The sequence below is a fragment of the Narcine bancroftii genome, chromosome 3 (genome assembly GCF_036971445.1).
Source record: "Narcine bancroftii isolate sNarBan1 chromosome 3, sNarBan1.hap1, whole genome shotgun sequence".
In the NCBI taxonomy this organism is placed as follows: Eukaryota; Metazoa; Chordata; class Chondrichthyes; order Torpediniformes; family Narcinidae; genus Narcine; species Narcine bancroftii.
Window position 1 is genome coordinate 285,708,124 of NC_091471.1, and position 22,744 is coordinate 285,730,867.

General features: G+C 40.9%; 1 protein-coding gene across 7 annotated transcripts in view; it reads left to right on the forward strand.

Annotated features, from left to right (window-relative positions):
- cherp (calcium homeostasis endoplasmic reticulum protein) overlaps positions 1-22,744 on the forward strand; it is a 78,435-nt gene that overhangs the window by 32,082 nt on the left and 23,609 nt on the right. For 6 of the 7 annotated variants that reach the window (XM_069928452.1, XM_069928455.1, XM_069928453.1 and 3 more), the window contains exons 5-12: positions 2,042-2,193; positions 5,258-5,369; positions 8,549-8,638; positions 9,758-10,037; positions 11,813-11,973; positions 16,024-16,453; positions 19,018-19,259; positions 22,260-22,393. In XM_069928452.1, the coding sequence (XP_069784553.1) occupies positions 2,042-2,193; positions 5,258-5,369; positions 8,549-8,638; positions 9,758-10,037; positions 11,813-11,973; positions 16,024-16,453; positions 19,018-19,259; positions 22,260-22,393 (1,601 nt within the window). The remainder of the gene's footprint in view (positions 1-2,041; positions 2,194-5,257; positions 5,370-8,548; positions 8,639-9,757; positions 10,038-11,812; positions 11,974-16,023; positions 16,454-19,017; positions 19,260-22,259; positions 22,394-22,744) is intronic. The other variant, XM_069928454.1, reaches the window with a different exon arrangement.

Here is a 22,744-nt window from a genome sequence, read left to right on the forward strand (position 1 = left end):
CTACCAGATTGATTACATTTTTCCTTTTTTTGATCTCTTCCCATACTTGGTCCCAGTGTTAGGTCCTCTCTGTGTGTAGCTGTGACACTCTCCCTGAATAGCAATGCTGCATCTCTGCTTCTTTTACCTCCTTTTCTATAATGTCTAAAACAACAACATCCAGGAATGTTGAATCTGTCTGTCCCTCTTGCAGTCATGCTTCCTTAATGGCCACTACATCATAATTCCAAGTACAGATCCAGGCTCTAAGTTCATCTGTCTTGTCCACAATACACACCAGCTCATCAATATCATCCATCCCTTCCTATCCTTCCTTTCAGGCATGCTTGCCCTGACACCTCCTCAAATGTTCTACTGGCTGCCCTGGTGCTCTGGGTCCCATCCCCTGCCACTGTAGTTTAAACCCTCACCAGAAATGCAAATGAACCTCCCTGCGGTTCAGCGGAGGTTTACCACGTGGACTCCAGAGATGCGAGGACTAGCCTATGAGGAGAGATTGAGTTGACCAGGGCTCTACTCGCTGGAATTCAGTGGAATGAGAGGGAATCTTATCAAAATGTAAACTTATGAAAGGGACAAATGAGATTGAGAGAGGAAAGCTGTTTCCACTGGCAGATGAGACTAGATCTAGGGGACTTAGACTCAAGATTCGGAGAGTAGGTTTAGGACTGAGACGAGTAACTGCTTTTCCCAGAGGGTGGCAAATCTGTGGAGTTCTCTGCCCAAGAAAGCTGTAAAGGATGCTTTTATAAGACACGGTAGATGAGATTTATTTGCTTAGCGGGGGATTTAAAGTATGGGAGAAGGCGGGTAGATGGAGTTGAGACCACAACCAGATCAGCCATGATCTTAATAAATAGCGGAGCAGTCTTGACAGACCAGGTCTTGCTCCTATTTATTATGGACAAAATCTGAGCAGAAAATATATCATGGTTATAACCTTTTCACCTATTCTGGGAATCGTTCTTATTGGACTTGCTGCAATTGCAATTTTTCCTCCATCCTTTGAGGAAAGGGGTTTTGCAAACGACCATAGCAGGAGTGTGCTGCATAAAAAGCCCTGATTTCTTTCACTCACCATGGAGTACCTGTAAAGAACCAAAGCATTAATTCCATTCCACCCCCATTGTTCCTTATCTCTAAAAGTGTATTGAACATTTGCAAACCCAGCACCTACACACTAGTTCAATTCATTTTTCTAATTTTAGGAAGTGTAGAATCTGCAAATGTTGCCCCAATTTGGAGTGACTTGTTTTTCTCACAAGACGTTATGACTGTTTTGAAGATTGATCATTCTGTGGTGTAGGAAGAGTTCCATTTAAACCAGTAAGCTTTAATATATGCATCACCATTAATACCACCACTATCACCAATAACAACTCTGCAAGTTAATCCTTTGTCAAATAATTCAAAGTGACATCTGGTGTTCTCCCAAAGTGAGAAGGCACCTCGAGTGTTGGAGTTGTGTATTTTTCAATTTAGGCAGATGTGATGAGCAAATGTCCTGAGCAAGTTGATATATACTCAGGGTTATCGGAATGTTTGTGATAACATTCTACTACTCCTTTGAATATTGCCATGCTAGTACTTGGACCAAATTCAGTTATATCCTACACCCATCCGATCTTCCACCCATAATACTGTGGAGGAAAAAAAATGCCAATGTTAAATTTGGCTGTTCATTTTAGAACATTTGTAAATTGTTATAGTGTCTGAAACTGTGCATGTTTGAAGATTTTTAATATCACAAAAGATTTCTGCCTTCAGTTTGGAAGATAGTTGAATGGAGCAATTAACTCAAAAACCATTAGTGCAAACCTCTGAACCTTGATCACAACTTAATGAGCAGAGCAGTAGCTCAGCTTCATGGTGACAGTCACTTCCTGGTTTAAAAAAATAAATAAAATCAGGCAAAATAATACACAAGAGTATTGACAATTTTCCTTTTTTTCAAGAAAGATGCCTCTTACCATAAGATATTTCTCACAGCTGGCTGGCATCCCCAGATTCTCATTTGTTATTTTATTCCTTATTTCCTTAGGCTGGTAAGAACTGGATGTTTAACAATGCAAAAACACCACAGCATTGCGAGCTGATGTCTGGTCATCTGAGGAACCGAATCACAGCTGAAGGAGCCCATTTTGAACTGCGGCTCCATCTAATCTACCTGATAAATGATGTACTTCATCACTGGTAAGTGTATAAAGTGTGTTGCTGAAGATGTCAAAAGTTGGAGATCTGGGTGGAGACAAAAGTTGAGTGGAAGGTAATCCAGGGTGTAACTGGGTTCAGGTGCAAGTTTCAATACTACCCTGGTTGATTGCATTGCACAGACTCCCATGTTGTTTTTCAATATTATAACCATTCATCAAGCAATGGAGCTGTTGAGATGTCTGCTATTTCCTACTTGCTCTTAAATCAAATTAGAGTGGATGGGTAAATCCTGTATAATGAGTTGCAAATTCCAGCTATACAGTCGTCACAGATAAAGCAATCTACTGGAAGAAGGGATTGTAAAACTGCAAGATATCTCTTTCAATTGACACCATCAAACAGTCTTTGTGACCACTTGCGATGAATGATAAAAGGACATCCAAAGGTGTCTCGTGCTCAAAGTAAGGATAGTATCTGGGAGAAGAGGCAAGTGAAAAATGTAGCTGTTACTTGCATCTCCAGCTAGCTCTTAGCACATTGCCATTCCACATTGCTGAATTGCCCACATCATGTGTCTTTATCTTTGACTGTTAAAACCTTGCTATAAACGGTCAGGCAACTGATTCCTTCTGATTTGCATTTTCTACGTTGAATGTTTTCTTGAGTAAAAAGTGTCAAATGGGGAAATTTCTTCACAAAGGGTGGTTGGGATGTGGAATAAGCTTCTGGCAGAGGTGGTTGAAGCAAGGACGTTATTTACATTTAAGGAAAGACTGGATAATTACATGGAGGGGAGAGGATTGGAGGGGTATGGACCAGGTGCTGGTCAGTGGGACTAGGTGGGTGGGGATTTGTTTCCGGCATGGACTAGTAGGGCCAAACTGGCCTGTTCTGTGCTGTATGTGGTTATATGGAAGGTGGTCATGTTTTGATGTTAACTGCTCTTTTTTTCTGCCCTGTCTATGAGCTCACATTGAATACATCTGAACAATAACCACTGTCAATAATCCAATAAATGATTAGGAGGAATAATAATTGTCTTTCTGTGTTAAGTTTATATGGAGGTAAAAATTAAACAGATCCTTAATGCTTATATTTGGAATCTCTATATCACCAGCAAGGCCAGCTCTTGCTAAGGTGATGGTGAACTACCATCTTGAACTGTGACAGTCCTTGTTGTAAAAGCATTTCCAACATGTTGGGTACAGAGTTCTTGGATTTAAACCCATCAGAGAAGAAGGATGGATGATATTTTACCAAGTCAGAGCTGTCTGGAAGGGAGGTAATTGAAAAGTCTAGCTGGAGAAGTAGAGCAGGTGATACAGCATCAAGGCAGACAATATTCCTGTCCTGAGTCCAAGATCAGGTAAATGCCCAAATAAGAAGTGGGGGGGGAGACACACGGAGGGAAAGGGGGAGGAGCACAGGCTCACATGGTTGTAGAGCTTGAGAGCAGTAATAACTGAAGCAGAGCAATGAGAGAGGCTCTCACAGAACTCCTGTCAAAGACTTCATAGTGGAGCAGCAAAATGGAGGTAAGAAGTCCGCAGATGCTGGAGAACTAGAGCAAGAACACTAATCTGCTTGAGGAACTCAGCAGAAACGTCCATGGAAATCAATAGACAGTCCATTTTTCAGGCTGGAGTCTTGCTTTAGGAATGCCTGAACTTGAAATTCTTCCTTGCATCTTCTCAAAATCTCCTGCCCTTTACCTTAAATCCATTCCATCTGATTTTATATACCTTTTAGTGCAAGGCGAAGCAGATGGGTGGGCCTAGGGCATTGTTTTGAGAAACTTGCTGAGTTGATGGATATCTGCCAATCATAAGCACCTTCCTTTGTGTGGCATATCATATCAATGTTTTCTCTTTTGATTTGTCCATTGACTTAATTTATTACAGAAGTGGCTCTTTTACCTATAAGTTCATGTTGGCTCCCAACAGAGCAATACATTCCTTTTCTCCATTTATTATAGTTATGTGATTTATTCTCTCTTCTGAGCTATTCACATTTTGATTACTTTGCCATTTTCACAGTGACAGTATACCCATAGCCAGTTATCAACCTGCACAAATTTGGGATATCAGAGTTCTTTTCTTTCCCACTGTTGCTGCTTGATCTGCTGTGTTCCTCCAGTAGATTGTACATTGCTTTCGTGCACACATAACCAGATGTTGTATCTTCACCGTCCTCTATATCTGAACCGGGTCCTGGTATGTCCTAGACTCCTTATTGAACTATCATAAGAAGGTATAATTTTAAGTGAAATGTTTTTTGATTTCATTTGCACCAACTGAAATTTTATTGAATAATTAGATCTGAAGTGGCGCAATCCTTGACTACTCACTGCCTTTCTTAGAATTTGTTTCTATTTTTTATATATATATATGTATAAAATGGCACCACAGAATGGTGTTTTGTGGTAAGCCTTTTAATAGTATGTAAATGAGCTTTCCATTGTTTCTCGGTACATGTGAAAATAAAAAATAATTTTAATTTTAAAAAAGAATAATTAGATCTGGATAAATATCCGTTCAGTTCTATTGATTTAACTTGACGAATTGCAATAGAAGCACAATTTACTGGTAGTCACAGATGCGTTGCAACGGCTGAAACACTATTTTGAGCTCCCAGATGATGATAAGACGAAGCTTAGTATGACTGCCTAAAGAAATCTCTTGATGCCTGCCACATTGACCACCGCCAGTGGGCTGATAACGCCTCAAACCGTGCATCTTGGCGCCTCACAGTTTGGCGGGCAGCAGCCTCCTTTGAAGAAGACCGCAGAGCCCACCTCACTGACAAAAGGCAAAGGAGGAAAAACCCAACACCCAACCCCAACCAACCAATTTTCCCTTGCAACCGCTGCAATCGTGTCTGCCTGTCCCGCATCGGACTGGTCAGCCACAAACGAGCCTGCAGCTGACGTGGACTTTTTTACCCCCTCCATAAATCTTCGTCCGCAAAGCCAAGCCAAAGTATGTTAACTAAAATGCTCGAATAATATGTGTGTGTACTTAGAGCATTCTAATTCAGTCATAAATAACTGATTTGTTTCTCGAGCCTTGATGACTTACCTTTCCTGTGTGCTTTGTATATGCAGTCAACGGAAACAAGCCCGAGACCTGCTGGCAGCCCTGCAGAAAGTTGTAGTTCCCATTTACTGCACTAGCTTTCTTGCCGTGGAAGAGGACAAACAACAGAAGATTGCACGGGTAATTTTCCTCTCATCCTTGAGCCTTAGTTTATGAAGTTTTAGAAAGGTGTTGCTCCTATTTTAATTAATATAAAGTATACATGTAAAAATTTCAAGACCTGATATTGAAAGTTATTTTGTAATTAGATATCTCTGTGTGAAGTAAAAGAGGCTGCCCAATTATCCTGGACAAGATAGTCTTTGCAAAAACTGAGGGTGCTGATTTTTTCCAGCATGGTGTTTTTACTTTTTAAACTAGATGACTTCTGCCTAGTAGTACAGATCCTAACCATCATGAAATGCTTTGAGCAACTAGTAATGGAACAAATCGAATTGCACCTTCCAAACCAGTCCACAGATGATGGTCTACACCTGACTCTCTACTCTGTCCTGACCAACCCAGAGAATGGCACCTCATACTCCAGGCTTTTGTTCATTGACTGTATCTCGGCATTCAAATCGACCAAACCTCAGAGGTTGCTGGATAAATTGTGCTCACTGAGACTGTACTCCTCTCTGTTACTGGATCTTGGACCTGACCGAAAGACCCCTGGATTGGCATTAAACCTCAAGTCCCATCCTGCTGAGCAATGGCACATCTCAGAGCTGTGTGCCCAGCCCACTACTGTTCACATTGCTGACTCATGACTAGACTTCCAGATTTAGTTCAAACTGAATCATCTTGTTTGCAAATGATACGGTAGTAGTATCATGGGCACCAATGATAATTCGACTTACAGGGAGGAGGTTGGCAAATGGAGTGAGAAAACTATACGAGCCTCAATGTGGACAAGCCAAAGGAGACAATTGTGGACTACAGGAGGATGAGGATTAACCACTCTCCATTACACATGGAGAGAGTGGAGAGCACAGTTCCTTGGTCTGCATAAAATGGACGATCTATCCTGCACCCACAACACTAACTCATACGTCAGGAATGCACAGCAGTGCCTACACTTCCTACAGTTTATTCCCCTTGCTCATTTTTAACATTTAATTTGATTTGGTCTTTTTTACCTTTATAATTTATTGTGTATTTGTCTTTGAGATACTCATGTATTCCTGATGCTTACAAAAATGACGGAGCTGCCGGAACTACTTGTAATGGCAGTGCTGCAGGGGGAGTGGAGACAAAATGCCCAGTCCTAATTCTGATGCCTCCATATAGACTTTAAATGTCCTGTTGAAAGGAGCCAACGGTGATTTTTTTTTCCCAATCCAGCAACCTCAGAGGTGGTGGCAGCTGTGTTGGGTTGCAGACTCCAGGGGAGCAGCAGACCGACGCAGGGCACTAGATGCTTGAAGGACTCACACAGGCTGCTGGCAACGCAGTTGAAGGATGCACCCAGGCTGTGGGCTGTTGGAGACTGGCTCGTAGGAACCAGGTGTCAGAACCGAGATTAGATAGGGTGTAGAGGGCAAGAAGGACTCTCGAAGGGTCTCGGGTGCTGAAGGCTTTCTGATCGCAGGGGATGGTTGGATCAGAAACTCAGGTTGGTGATGAATCAAACAGGAGCCTGTGCAGCTACAGAGGCTGTGGGAGCGCTGGAGGTGAATCCACGGACACTCAGTGACTCTGAAGGAGCTCTTGCTTCTCTTTCTCTCTTACTGTACAGCAGGAAGAAGGCAATTTTGTGTAATATTACAGTTCTGTACTATTACATGCTAATAAAGGAATCTTGAATTTTAATATATGTGTGATTATCATGTACTGCGTATTGTGTGTCATGTGTGCTAGGTGGTCTGGAGATGGTGATGAAATTAAATGGGTGTTGTCCTGCAGGCTGATATGAAAGCAATGTTGGCATTCATATCTAGAGGAATAGGACACGAGCAGGGATGTGATGTTGAAGATTTATAAGGCACTGGTGAGGCCTCACTTGGTATACAGGGTACAGTTTTGGGCTCCTTATTTAAGGAAGAATGTGCTGGCATTGGAGAAGTTCAGAGAAGATACAGGAATAATTCCTGGAATAAAGGGATTAACATATGAGGTTCTTTGATTGTATTCTTGAAGTTCAGAAGAATGAGGGGAGTAGCATTTTGAAAGTTGAAAGGCCTGGACTGAGTAGATGTGGCAAAGTTGTTTTCCATGTTAGAGGAGTTAAGGACGAGGGCACAACTTCAGAATTGAGAAGTGCCCATTTAAAACAGATGCATGGCATCTCTTTAGCCAGAGAGTGGTGAACCTCTGGAATTTGCTGCCATGGGGACATCACGTTGGGTATGTTGGGCAGGGATTGAAAGGTATCTGAATCGTCTGGGTATCAAAGGTAATGGGGAGAAGACAGGGTAGTAGGACTGAGCAAGAGAATGGATCCAGTGGAGTGGACTTGATGGGCTGAATGGTCTTGTTATGTGGGACTGAAAATGTTGCTTCTCGCACAGTGGGCAATCTTGTTATCACTCCGAGATGTTTTTGTTACCCTTTCAGAAAGTGGAAGAATCCAAGCAAGGTACTGCTACTGCAGTCATTTGGCACCCAGTCACAAACTACAGATATCAATTACACCTGATTGATCAACACCCCCGGTACATTTTAAAGGGTGGGACAAAATTGGAGCCCCCAGGGAAAACCCATGCAGATACGAGGAGAACGGACAAATTCCTTACAGACAGTGCCGAATTTGAACATGGGTTGCTGGCGCCATAAAAGCATTGCCTAACTGTGCCTCCCCAGAGTGTGGATGGTTATGGTATGCAAGGAGCAAAGCTGATGAAATATTTCAATATTCATTGAAATATTTTAATTTATCTGACAAAAGTAAATAAGTCTTGCAAGTGACACGATTCTGTCTCATCTTTTGTTTATAGTATAAAAGACTTGTCCAGGAAGTATGAAATGAATTGTAAAATGCTACATGCGGGTTGTCTTGATCTTTCAGAATCCTTCAGAATCAGAAGGCAAAAGACATCTAAGTTGTTCCTCGAAATCCCGACAACATGCTGTATTTTCGCAGCATTTTTTTCCCCTTGTGTTCTGTGGTGTAAAGCAATGCCAATGACTTTCATGCACTAACATTCAGTGAAGTGGCATCACCTACATTGGTGGATGGCTCACGATGGGACAGAGACCAATCTTGAAAAACAGTCAGGAAAATGTTTTTTTAATGTGATCTGTATGCTATGTCATAAAATACTGCATTGTCCTTCACTGTTGTTTTCCTAACAAAGCTCTGCTTTTGTCAAATTTTGCAGCTGTTACAACTGTGGGAGAAGAACGGTTATTTCGATGAATCAATTATTCAACAGTTACAGAGCCCTGCTCTTGGACTTGGGCAGTACCAGGTTAGTAACTGATGAGAACTTCTGATTACCAGTAGTTAGGTTGTGGTAGAAATGTATCAATAGAAGCAGGAGTATGATCATGTTTGATAATCTCTTCAGAACAATGTTTCTACTTCATGATCTTGTCACCATTATGTTTCAAGCAATGATTTTGAATTCAGCCAACTTAGCAGATATATTTAGCATGTAACTCTGGTTTTATCATCTTATTGTAGATATAAGGTGAGAATTAGAGATTAGACCTTTCATTAAATGGGTTCCTCTGTGAAATGACCAAGAACAATTTTCAATAGTGTAGTATGTACCGCAAATCAAACTAAATCTTGAATTGGAGACTGAATTGTGCAGTAAGCATGAATAATGAATGGTCTGTGCTGAGTTTTATCACCAGTCACAGCGTGTAATAGGAAAATCATAAAAAATGTCTGCTGCTTCTCAGAATACTCTGTGAGATGGATTGTTTTCTCATCTTACGGATATTGACTCATCCCATTTAATTGACACAAATTTCCCAGTAAATTGATATTTGAAAGCAGAAAGGTGGCACTTAAGTAAGAAATAGAAAGTTTATCAGTGATGCAGCAGAATACACTGTTTTAAAGTCAATGCAAACTGTTTAGATTCCAAGATTCAACTCTGCAGCCAGCCATGGTGCAATGAATCAGCAATACTTGACTCTACACTGACTTTAGAGAGAAGTTAAAAAAAAATTTCTAAAACAGAAGCAAAATTAGACTACTTCACATAAATGGGATCTGTAGGATAAAATCGTTCACAGAAGTTCTGCTAGGAAGAAGGTTATTCCTTGCCAAAGAACTTTTGAGGAATAGGTCATTGTTGTGCAATGAAAGGCATTTTACAAAGTCCCATCAAATGAAATTTATATATAAAGGTTTTCTGCTTTGATGATGTAGCATCAAAAACTGCACTCTGCTGAACTGCTTCCAAACTTTTGACAGACGTGGTTAAACTGTTGTCTCAAATTCAGAGCCGTGATTGAAAATTATTCTTGTTGTCCTGAAGTTAGATTAAAAACAAAACTTTTCAGCTAAGAATGCATCACCAGAAATCCTTGCTCTGGTTTGGTCTCATTTCATTTTAAATTTCTTGTTCCCACAGGCATCTCTCATCACAGAGTTTGCAGTTGTGGTCCAGCCTATTCAAATGGCATTCCAGCAGCAGATTCAGACACTGAAGGCTCAACATCAGGAGTTTGTGGACAGTCTTACCAAGCATCAACAGACCCAGCCTCCTCCGCAGCCCCAACCCCAACCCCAACCCCAACCCCAATCACAGCCACAACCACAGCCATTGCTGGAACCCGAGGCACCGCCACCACCGCACATCCCATTGCCCCAGAATCAGGAACTACCAGCCCTCTCTCCAACAGACTCACCAGGTGCAGTAACAGTAGAAATGGCATGGAAGAAAGGAGCTGACAAAATGTTCTTTCTTGGTTATCTAGAAAGGATCAGGGAACATTCAGATAGATGTGCTTTCTATTGAATTGAATTAAATTGAATTGTTTATTGTCAGGTGTACAAAGATGCAATGAAAAAACTGCTTTGTGTGCTATTCTTGTAACTCAGTCTATAGATATACAATCTTCTGGCTATCCATCCCATAGGATGTTGATGGTTTCTTTCAGTCAGTTTGTGGGGTAGACTCCACTCCTCAGAAAGGAACAGATTGTGCATGAATGGATTTTAGGTGAGATGGGGTTGCACAGGTCCAGACCCACCCTCTCATCACCCAGATGATGGGGAAATCCAAGATGGCTGGGGGGGATGGGGGGGGGCGAGTTCTGTTGCATCGAATGGCCAGACCATGCTTCAGTGCAAGGGATGCCCTTTCCGCACTTCACGGTACGTTTGCTAGATGGCCTTTGACCTTACAAGAGGGTTCGTCCGCCCTTTGACAGGTTTTGTTTTTCATCCTGCAGGGTGTCTAGCCACCCTCTGCATCAGGCAAGCCTGGTGAGGAACCCAGTTTAGCCCCCTTCCACCATGCAACAGGCAGTACTGGGTTACATGGTACCAGTAGTACTCAGATAAGTGGCCTGATCTGATAATACAATAGGTAGTGGAAGACAAAGGTGATGAAGGAAGGTACAGGTACAGGTAAACACTACAAGGCATCTTCTTTTACTAATGAAAAGTCCCTTAAAGAGCCTGATAACAAAAAGAAAGCGTCCTTGAATCTGGAGGTGCATGTTTTCAAACTCGTGTAACAGGAGGGAGAGAGCAGAGTGTAACTGGAATGGGTTAACTGGGGTGGAATGCTTATTGTAGCTTTTAAGTACATTTCTTAGAATTTTCCACCAATCCTCTAAAAACAACATTTTAAAATTAGTGTTTTGTTCATCACTCATTCTTGAATACGACCTTGGCATCTGGTCTTTACTGTTGCAATGTGTATGAAGGTGGCCACTCAGACTGTTCTGGCCTTGAATATTCCTTTTATTCATCTGTCAGATGTAGGGATTCTGTGGCATCAATAGTTATTGATTTTCGAGATTTCTTTTCCTCTTTGCTTCCTCCATTCTAGCTTCCTCATGAAAAAGAGCACCATGTTTTATGCCGGGATACCCAAAAACAGGATGCTCCAATACTTATCCTTCCCAGTGATGTATGTCAGTGTTGAAACTCTTCAGTGATATTAAGAGTACATCAGTTTGAGTCCATTTCAATCTTTGAATACAATTACTCTGCATTCTGACACTTTACTTTCATTTTTATGGTACTGAGCAAGACAATTAATGGGGCAAATGTCCTGTTGTCACAGGTATAAGTCGTGTGATGGCGGACAACAGCATTTTTCCTATTGTGGTAAAAATGTAGAGATGATACATTCATCAGATTGATGTTTATCCTCTCACTGATTACTTACTCTACTTAGGTTCTGTGCTCTGTGGAGTCCTGTGGGGCAAGGCCACTCTCTCTGTAATCTCAGCTGACCCTGTGTTTCTGTTATGTGAGGTGTGATTGACAGGCCATGTTTTCACAGGGCAGGAGGGTTCGGGGCCTGTGCGCATCTGTTCGTAGTTTTTAACTGAATATGCAACCTCTTGCTAACTTTTGCATGCTTTGTGATAAGGAATGTGAGCTCGTAGCTGCATTCTGAGGAATTTTGCGAGGAATCCATTTTTTAAAAAAATTGTCTTTTTGTTTACAGAGGAGCCCAAACCACCACATCCCCTTCCTGAAAATGTGCCAACGGGAGGGCAGGAGCCCCCTCCAGGGGGTCAGCGAGGTCCTGGGCAGCATGAACACTCTTCTTCCAAGCCACCTTGGTTTGAACGACCTGCAATGCCACTCTGGGGGCAGCAGCAGCAGGTACTGATTGAGGGAATATCTCCATAGTGCTGAGCATAAGGCATATGTGGAATGATGAACCAGTGGGAAGGTCCTGACATTGCATGGGGTGGGGGGAATCTGTACTAGAACTGTGGTTTTAGAAGAACCTGATAGAATAATTAATGCAGAAATAGCTCAAAAAGCACAATATGGCATAGGGCTCTTCTTTTGTTCCAAGGATTTCTTCTTTAATTGGCAAAAGCTATAATAGAAAATATTAAATACATTTTTAATTATATAGATCTAGTAATTTATTACTGTCATATAGATTTTAAGATGCATGAACTGTATTTTTACTTAACTATTAATTTTAATACTTTACTATCATCAAATCCCCTCTTTGTGTCATTTCCAAATTTTCACAATCCTAGTTTGAAATGTGTTCAAGTTTCAGGGGTTAACAATTTTATTAAATTTGAGACACAAGAAGCTGCAAATGCTAGAAGATAGGGCAAAAAATAAGCAAACTGCTGGAGGAGCTCAGTGGGTTAGTCAACAAGGTTTTGATCCTAAAATCAACTGTCTTTTCTCCTCCTTAGAAGCTACCTAACCCACTCAGTTCTTCCAGTAGTTTGTCATTTTTATTGCAATTTATTAAATTTGCTTGCTTTTGCTGTGATTTTGCAGTGTTTTAAATGCTGTCAAAATCTTGAATAACATTGTTGCCAGGAAGCTTCAGCACAAGAAGGGAAGGAAACAAGTGACTTGCCATTAGTGTAAGATGCTAAATCTTGTATCTCGCGCATTATCTGCCAAAATAGTACTCCAATCAAGTGGACTTGTCTTTTGCTGCCAGAGCTACGTTCTGCTGATATGAGATGAAAGAAGCTTTATTAAACATATTGTTCTGGCTGTTATTGCACATGATACCTTTGCATACAACCATTTGGGATGACTTTTTATTTGGAAGCAACCACAGGTCTAAATGGTGCAAGTGTCTATGTGTTCCTCTAAATAGCACCTATCATAGTCCTCAGTTATTCTGATACCATTCCCTATAGTAAAGGTTCCAGTTGCGAGTATGAGATAAATTTACCTCACAAATATTTAAATATGATTTGGATGTGCTGCCTTTTGAAAGAAGATCACATTGACTCTCTCAGATGGATTGTGGTCCCATTGCACTGTTACAAAGGAGTGCAGGAGATGTGGTTGGTCACTGACAGAAGGTTATCTAATTATTACCATGTTGCTGTTTCTGTGAGCTTCCTGTGCATGTTGATTGCCACATTTCCAAAATTACATTTAAAGTTACTTCATTGTGTTTGAAATGCTTTGGAATAATTCAAAAGGGAAGTGATAAAAGTACTAGATAAATGGAGTTTGTTAAAGCAACTAAGTTTGATTTTTACATAATTTATGTATCTTTAGGTGTAGAAATCCCTGGAGTTTTTAAAAGTAGCCTTTAAACTTTTGTTTTCTGCTTTAAAAATGTATCATATTTGTTGAGTTTTGATGTAAATTCTGCCTTACATTCAACTTGTTGGATGACATATTTCCTATCCAAGTATCTGTCCAAATACCTTTTAAACCTTATTATTGATAGTCGTTTGTAAATTGAACATTCATATGCCCAGGAGCTGAAAAGCCATTTAAAGTAGTGATAGATTGTGAAAAGTTGATATACAAAGGGATTTAATGGTCTATTTTTTGTACAGCAATTGCTGAAAGTAAATCTGCAGGAAGAGAATTGATCTTGTTTCCCTTGGAGGTACTTTCTGCATCTTTTTGTAACAGTCAATCCTGCCCTAATATTTCATCTCACCACAGGGTCAACAACATTCTTGTTTACAGTCAACATTATTTTCCTTTACTTCTCCAGGGGTTTTGTGAACATTAGAATCTTTGTAACCTCTAAATCAGGTTTGCAGATTTGTGTGGTTGCATTCTTTATCAATTTTCTAAAATTCTGTTAAAATTGGTTGGTGCCTCCAGAGCTTAAAAGATTCCAAGATGTGAAGAAGCTGCATTAGGAAAACTGTCTAAACTCAAAATTGAAGGCAGCCATCTTTGGTATTTGCAGCTGTCTTGCCTTTCAAGCATTGCTATGCATTTATGTTTGTCCCAGACTCAGATCTAGACGATTGCAGCTTAAGTTCAGTATGTACTTCTTAAATGTGATATTTACTGCAGCTATGTTTATATAAAGAAGCAGTTATAATGATTGTATGGTTGCAAAACTCTTGTAATTATAAATCTGTTTTTTCTAATGGTGGTACATGAGTAAAGATTCTTGGTTTGTGTTCTCCAAGAGATTAGTTGTCTCGTTTACATTCTTGCAGATGAACATTGAGCTGTAATTTAATATTTAATAGTTGATTATTTATTATATGATAAAAGGGTGGTGTTCAAAAATAGCTCATGGGAGATGATAAGTACGGGGACAATCCTTCCAAGTGACTGATAGTTTTACACATTACAATGTTGTAATAACAATGTACTGGGTGTGTAAAGAGTTTACGTTGGGGGTCATTCTGCCAATGGAGTAGGCATAGGATGGAAAGGTTAATGTAGGAGTGGGAGGGGATGTTGAAATGGCAGCTACTGGGAGCTCATGATGGCCATAGCAGAGCATAGATGCTCTGCGAAGTGGTTTCTGAGTCTACAGTTGGTCTCACAAATGTAGAGGAGGCCACATTGAGAATACTATGTAAAGTAGATGAGTTTTGAGGAGGTGCACATCAAGGACATTGCCTCATGTGGAAGGGCGTTTAGGTCCCTGGATGGTACTGAGGGAGGAGATGTAAGAACAAGTATTAAGCTTCCGGCAGTTACAGAGGTCATGGAGAGGAGAATTGGGAGAGATATGTGGACAAGGGAGTCGAAGAGAGAGTGATCCCAGTGGAAGACGTAAAGAGGTGGGGAGGGGCAGTTTTGTCTGGTAGTGGGGTCTAGTTGTAGTTGGTGGAAATGACGAAGGACAATATGCTGGATGTGGAAGCTGGTGGGATGAAAAAGTGAGGACAAGGAACCTAATGTCTGAGGAATAAGAGTGGAACTCCAAGAAACTGCAATCCTCACCAGCAACCAGGGACTTAAGCTCCCCTTACACGTGAGGCAAAGATTCACATACACCTCCTGGAACCTCATTTACTGCCGTGCTCCTGATAGAGCCTCGTCTATGTCAGTGAGGCCAAGAGCAGACTTGGAGACCATTTTGCAGAGTATCTATGCTCTGTCCACCATGACCATCCTGACTATGCTGCCATTTCACTTTCCATTCCCACACTGACCTCTCTGTCCTCCACTGCCACTGTGAGGTCCAACATCTTCCACCTGAGCAGTCTAAAGCCCAATGGTTTGATGTAGATTTTTCTAATTTCTGGAAATGTCTTCCTCCCCCTCCCTCGAACTTCCCCTCCGTTCTTCCTTTTTGTCCCCTTTCCTAGTACCTCGCCCATTTTCATCTTCCCTCCTTTTTGATTCCTACCTTTCCACCCCTCATCTTATTTTTTTCTCGTCTCTTCCTTTTTCTGGGATCTGCCAGTATTCTACACCTGTCCATCATGTTTGCCTCTCCCTGGTTCACCAATCCCACATAGGCCCCTGTCCTCTTTGCACTGGCTTCTATTTTTTCATATTCCCAGTCTTGATGAAGGGCTCCACCCTGAAATATCAGCCATTTTTCTCTGACAGATGCTCCTTGACTATCTTAGTTCCTCCAGCAGATTGTGTTTAGCTTCAGATTCCAGCATATGCAGTTTTCCGTTCGTGTATTTTCATTGAATTTACTTTTCATGGTCACGCTGCAACACTAATTATATTTTAGTGCTGAAGCTGTAACAACTTGCCAGTCATCAGTCTGAACATATTATTATCAAGAGCATAAATTGGGTATTCAATCCAAGCTGGGTTCATCTAAAATCTTCCCAGTGAATGTAGCTAAAGTAATAATCATTATTATCATGGTGTCTCTTGCTCAGACTCTCATCTAGTTTTATAGTATAAAGAAAATGCAGAAGAGTTGATAGTCGCAATTAAAACCATGTTCATTTTAACAAATGGAATGTATTTTTCTTCCATTGCCAGTTTGACCAGGGTTTTAATGCTCCACACCAGGGACCACCTCACTGCCAACCCTGGAACAACAACCACGAAGGGATGTGGAACGATCAAAGGGAACAAAATTGGAACAACCAGCGGGATGCTCCATGGAACAATCAACATGAGCCATCCTGGAATAACCAGTATGATCCGCCCTGGAACAATCAGCACGAGCCCCCCTGGGGGGGCCAACGGGATCCGCCCTTTAGAATGCAACGGCCCCCCCACTTCCGCCAGCAACCTCCTTTTCAGCCACACCAACAACACCCACCATTTAACCAGCCACCGCATCCCCACAACTTCAACCGCATTCCACCACGGTTCATGCAGGATGACTTCCCCCCGAGGCATCACTTTGACCGTCCCCCCTATCCTCCTCACCATTTCGACTATCAACAGGGAGAATTTCCACCAGGTAAACAATCTGTAGCAGTTTGCTAAGAATTGTTCTAATTAATGATTCTCATCTTTGCATCACTCTCATTTTAAACTGCTCTCAACATTGCTTTTCTCTATATTTTTGTTCACTGGTCTTTGTGTTCCCTTCCTTAAGATCTCAAAGTACTCTCCAGCCCAACTCAGAGCTTTTAATATATAAATACCTTTATAATGTAGGAAGCACATGAGTCATTGTGCAAAAAGTAGTGTTTCATTAGTAGGGTCTCAGAACGTTTAACTGTGAGCTGTTTTAGTGATATTAATTGGGGTAATTCCTGTTTTGGACTCTAGAAAAATCTGCCCTGATGTTCAACGTGGAACATTACAGCATAGTACAGGCCCTTCAGCCCATGAACCGATATAAATCTACTCCACAATAATCTAATCCTTCCTTTCTTCACACCCATCACCCTCTATTTTTCTTGCATCCACATGCTTATCTAAGTCTTTTAAATGTCTCTATTTTACTAACCTCCACCGTTACCCAAGCAATGCGTTCCAGGTACCAGCACTCTGTATTAAAAAAAAACTTATCTCTGACATCTCACCTTAAACATATGTCCTCTTCTATTTGCTATTATTGCCCCAGGAAAAAGGTGCTGGTTGTCCACCTTATCTATGCCCCTTGTAATCTTGTATGCCTCAATTAAGTCTGGCCTTATCCTTCGTCACTTCAAAAAGGAGCCCTAACTCTGTCGACCTTGCCTCATGTTCTCCAATCTTGGCAATATCCAGGTAAATCTCCTCTGCACCCTCTCCAAATCACCCATATCTTCCTGTAATTAGGTGACTAGGAACTCAACTCAATACTCCCAAGGGTGATCTAACCAGAATTTTATAGAGCTGCATTATTATCTCATGGCCAACATACCATACACCTTCTGAACCTCTCTATCAACTTACACAGCAGCCTTGAGGAATCTATGGACCTCGACCGTAAGATTTCTCTATTCTTCCACACTGTTCAGAGTCCTGCCATTAACCGAGTCCTCCACTCTCAAATTCAATCTTCCATTGCACATTTATCTGGATTGAACTCCATCTGCCACTTCTGCAAATCTGCATCTGTCCATATCCTGTTGTAAAAGATGACAACCTTTTATAATTTAAATTTTATTGAGTTCTTTTGAAAAAGTTTCCCCAAACTTTTGAGTTAGTGTTAAAGTTATGTAGATGATAAACATAAACTTATCCATAAAATAGAAACAAACATGGCAGCAAAAAATATCAATATAATAACCATATGTGTCTATTTAGACCTCTAATAACAGGAAAAAACCTGCCATTCATTAATATGCTTCACCACTATTTACCACACCCACCCCCCCAGGACACCTAGATATTTGTCCCATTTTTGTGTATAGATGTCCAATTTATTAAACTGTTTGTAAGACATGAGTTCAAATGCTGGCACTTTGGCCTTTGGCCATTTCTGAGGCCCACTCCAGAAATGATGGTTTCTCACCCCCCCCGCCCCCCAAATTCTTCCAACCTCTAAGTATAATTTGCTTTCCTATCATTATACTTGTCTGAATCCAATTTTGAGAGTATTTATCCCCAAATAACCCAAGTGTGTCTCCCAAGACAAAAAGTCTGGGCAAACAGTAATTTGAATACCTGAAACTTCAATATACTTGTGTGTCATGACAACCTTGAATGCTGTCAACCTTTTGTATCATCTGCAAACTTACTAACCCAACCCTCCTCTTTTTTTTCCAAGTAATTTATAAAATCACAAGAAGGGGCTCCAGAGTGTTATATCTTGGGATCATGTAGTTTCTCTTCGAGGTCTTATATGGGCTTGCATTGATATCTTATCCAAGAAGAGAATGTGCTGAGATTGAACATAACTGCACCTCTATCTGTCTGGATTTCATGCTCAAGTTTTGATTGAGACTCGATCCCACAACCTTACGACTCAAAGCAGGAGTCCAAGTGACCTTTGACAAATACGCAGCAGCTGCAATACCACAGAATTTGAGGAGCTTCTGTGCGAAGCTGATGTTTTCTTCCTGATTTCCCTCCTTATTACTGGCCCTTGGAAAGGAGCCCTATTTCCAAATCGAAGAAATTATATTGCTATGATTAGGGCAACACACTGATAGTGAATTAGATTCCACTGTGAGCTGGAACAGACTCAATGAGCTGAAATAGCTCTGATGTGGCAAGGAAATATGGACTTGTGACATTCCTGTGTATGGGAGCAATTGAATCTAGGTACAGAAGGGGAACAGAAATTGGGTGCTAACGTTATTAGTCTGGTTTTGTTCATATTTGCTTTGTGAGTTGTGGTGCAGATGTGAGACCTACTATTTGTTTCTATGCCACCTTGTAAGTTTACCATCTGTCAATCAGATTTTTTTAGTGATCTGCATTAGAAATTCCTTTTCATCCACAAAGATTTTGGGCTCGAGTAAAAATGCTCTGAGACGTATTTGATGCCATCTCCAAGTTCATTGGTAGCTGTGTTTCCAAAAGGCCAGACCAAACATGGTACAGAAATATGACTTGAACACCTTCATGCGTGTATTATATTTGCAGATATGGGTCCCCCTCACCATCCTCCACACAGATTACCTCCACCAGGAATGGGTGAACCTCCTCCATGGGGTGGCCCTCAGCATCCAGATTTTGGTGGTCCTCCCCCAGGTTTCAATGGACAGCCTCCACATATTCGACGTCAAGGGCCACCTCCACCACAGATCAGTCCTGATGACCCTAGTTTGGTTCCCAACGTGCCATATTTTGATCTTCCAGCAGGATTAATGGCACCTCTGGTGAAGGTAAGCCAATTATTGCTCCATTTTTTTTTGACTGACAAGCAAACTGTATTAAAAATTCAAAGGTGCCTCATGTAAGGTAAAACATCATGAGATGGGAATGTGTAGGGAGTTACCCTGTACAAGGCTGTAACAAGAAGGGGAGGTGTCCTTGTACTCCTGTTAGGTAAAACATCATGAGATGGGAATGTACGGGGCAGTAACAAGATGTGAATGCATCCTTGTACTTACAAGATAAGAGAGACATTGATGGATTGAGAGGCAGGAAGCTAGCAGGGAAAGGATAGCAACAGTTTTAGTCATTGGACAAGTAATGATATGATGATGTTCTAAGCACATATCCAAGGGTATAAAAAATCACCATTTTGCTGATAACGGCAGAATGCATTCTCCGACTAACCTGGTTGGTCGCAAGTGTTACAATCCGGTAATAAAGAACAAAGAACCCTGATTTCGACTCAGCCTGGTGTTTGTCTCACTCATTCATGAACAAAGCAGACCTAACACTCATCAGGTGAATACAGAGAATCTAGCCAGAGAATGTAGGTTTAAAGTGAGGAGGGGCTATATTTAGCAGGAGCTTGAGGGATAACTCTTTAACACAGAGGGTGATGGGTGTATGGAATGGGCAGCCGGAGGAGGTGTTTGAGGCAGATCCTATTGCAATGTTTAAGGAAAAACTGGATGGATATATGAATAGGATGGTTTTTGAGGGATATGGCCCAAATGCAGGCAGCTGGGACTAGTGTGGATGGGGGCAATTAGGTTGATGTGGGCAAGTTGGGCCAAAGAGCCCGTTTCCTTGTTATATGACTCTAAGAACAATTTGAACAAACTTTGGCATAGAATTAAAAAATATTGGAAGGGCTGAAATAAAAATTGGTCCGTTGTTTCTATATCTGGGCTTAAAGGTGAGCAAAGCACAAGAGGCTTTAAGCAGGAATTCAAAAGTTTACAGGCACTGTTGGCTGAATGCATGACCACTGGTGGCAGAAAATATGAAATATAAATGATTTAATTTAAAGGAATGTTAATTTCTAGGATGGTCATTGGATTGGAGGAATCTTCAGTAGTAGAGAGATGCAAGACCATGAAAGGATTTAATGTGGATCAAATTTTTAAACTGGGGATCAATTTCGGGTTTATTGTCAATGTACCAAGATGCAAAGACAGAGATTGTTTTGCAAACAGATATTCAGTAGACATCTTATATATAGTGCAAGGAAGTCACAGTACAAAGGTGCAGATTTAAGAGAGAGATTGCTAGTATGAAGCAATGGTTACATAATTTCACTCTTAAGGGGGTTCATTCAGGAAATAAACTGTCCTTAATTCTGGCAATACATGATCTCATACTTTTGAAACTTTTTCCTGACAGGAGGGGAGGTGAAGAGAGTGTGGTCAAAGTGAGATGAGTCTTTTAAAATGTTGGCTGATTTTCCAAGGCAGCAGGAATTGTTGATGGAGGGAAGGAGTTGATGGAGGGAGGGACTTGTGTGATGGACTGGCCCATGTTCAATACCCTCTGCATTTTTTTTTGCGGTCTTGGGTGGAGCAGTGATGCATCTGTAGGAATGCAGGTGTCATGGCCAAGCGCTAAATGAGGTCAACAAAATTAGCATTCATTCATCATGATCTGAGGAATTGTAAGTTTTAAGTTGACACAGAATGAAAGGTGCTACATGATTTGGGACAGCAGAGGGTTTCAACAACAGATAAATTGAGACAGATTGGAACTGAGTGATGTAGAAATGCCTTACATAGAGGTGAACTAAACCATCTTGGTAATATTATGCAAGATCAATTGCTAAATCAACGGAGCCTTTAGGTTGTGGACTACTGATCATTTGTTATGTGACTTAATCTTAGTCTTCCAAATCATTGCATTTTTTTAAAAAAATTACATTTAAATATCCTTTGCAACTCTGGTTCTATTCCACAACCCCACCCCACCACCGCCTTCCACAAAGTGGTTTACCACTAAGGTAGTACCATTGTTGGAGCTAATCAGTGAAACAACAAATTCCACAAGCAGCAGTCTAATGCAAATGGAGGGGATGTTAGAATACCAATTCTGGCAATATTGGTTGATTCTGGGCGAATTCACCAAACTGCGCCATGTTATATTTTGCCACCACCTGAAAGGACAAGCTGGATCTTGATTTGAGTTTTCCCCTCTACTGCCGTTATGACAGCCTGAATAATGTGTTCACTTCTCAAAAGTGAACAAATTAAGCAGGGACTCGTGTGCAAGTGACGAAGTTACAGTTATTGAAGTGGACTGAAATGATTTACTTCTGGGTTCAAATTGTAGCTACATATTACATTGGACTGTTGCTTTTGTTATCAAAACTCAGAATGAAAAATGCAGAATTATTTGTGGTCTTAAATTCATATTATAACGTCATAGAGTTGTGCCAAAACCATGTCAGTGCTGACCATCAAATCTATTTGTACTAATCCCATGTCTGCATTAACTCCGTATCCCTTATGCCCTGCTCATTCAAGTACCTGTCAAGATGTCTCTGAAAAGTTGCTTCTGGCCCTACCTCCTCCACCTCCTTAGGCGGTTCATTCTAGAAACCAACTACCTTGAATGTGTAAAAAAAAAACTTCCTCCCTCTCACTTTAAACCAGTGCCTCCTAGTATTAGACACCCCTGACACGCGAGTTAAACTCTAGGTATCTGGCCTATGGCTGCCTCATAATTTGCCACATCTCAGCCATCTTTGCTCCAAGTAAAATATCCAATCTCTCCTGATAACCCCTCCAATTCAAGTGATATCTTTGTACATCTTTTCTGCATTCTCTTGCATTACCATGTCCTTCCTGTAGGCAGGGCAGTGAGTGGAACTGTGCACACTTGACTGGAACTACAGACACATTTTATGAAAAGGTGGATACATTTTGATAGCAAGTTCCTTTTTTTTTGCTTCCTTTTCGAAACTGCAAACATGCAATTAATTTTGGATTGTGGATTACTTATCATTTGTTTTGTAATAGTTAGAAGACTATGACTACAAGGCTCTGGAGCCTAAAGATATGCGCCTTCCACCTCCAATGCCACCTAATGAGAGGCTCCTTGCTGCAGTTGAGGCATTTTATAGTCCACCATCTCATGACAGACCAAGAAATAGGTAGGCGTCTTGCAAAGAATGCTTATTCTCATTGCCCTTCTATCTCTGACTGGTAAGAATTGTTTGTTGTTGTCAGTGGTCATGGAGTCAGTGAAAAGTGCTAATAAAGCAGACCATTCTTCTAAAATGCACCACATCTGTGTTCCATTTAAATTATCCATCTTCCACTGTCTTCATTCAGTCTTGTAAATCAGTAAACTTCAGTGCCTTTCTTATTCAATTATTTGTATGCTATTCATGTAATTTTTAAAAAATCCTCCTTTACTTTTTGGACAGAGGTACATAGATAAATCTGTGCATCTCTCAACACGTATGAGTGTATTTCTGTACAGACATTTCATCCTGTTCATG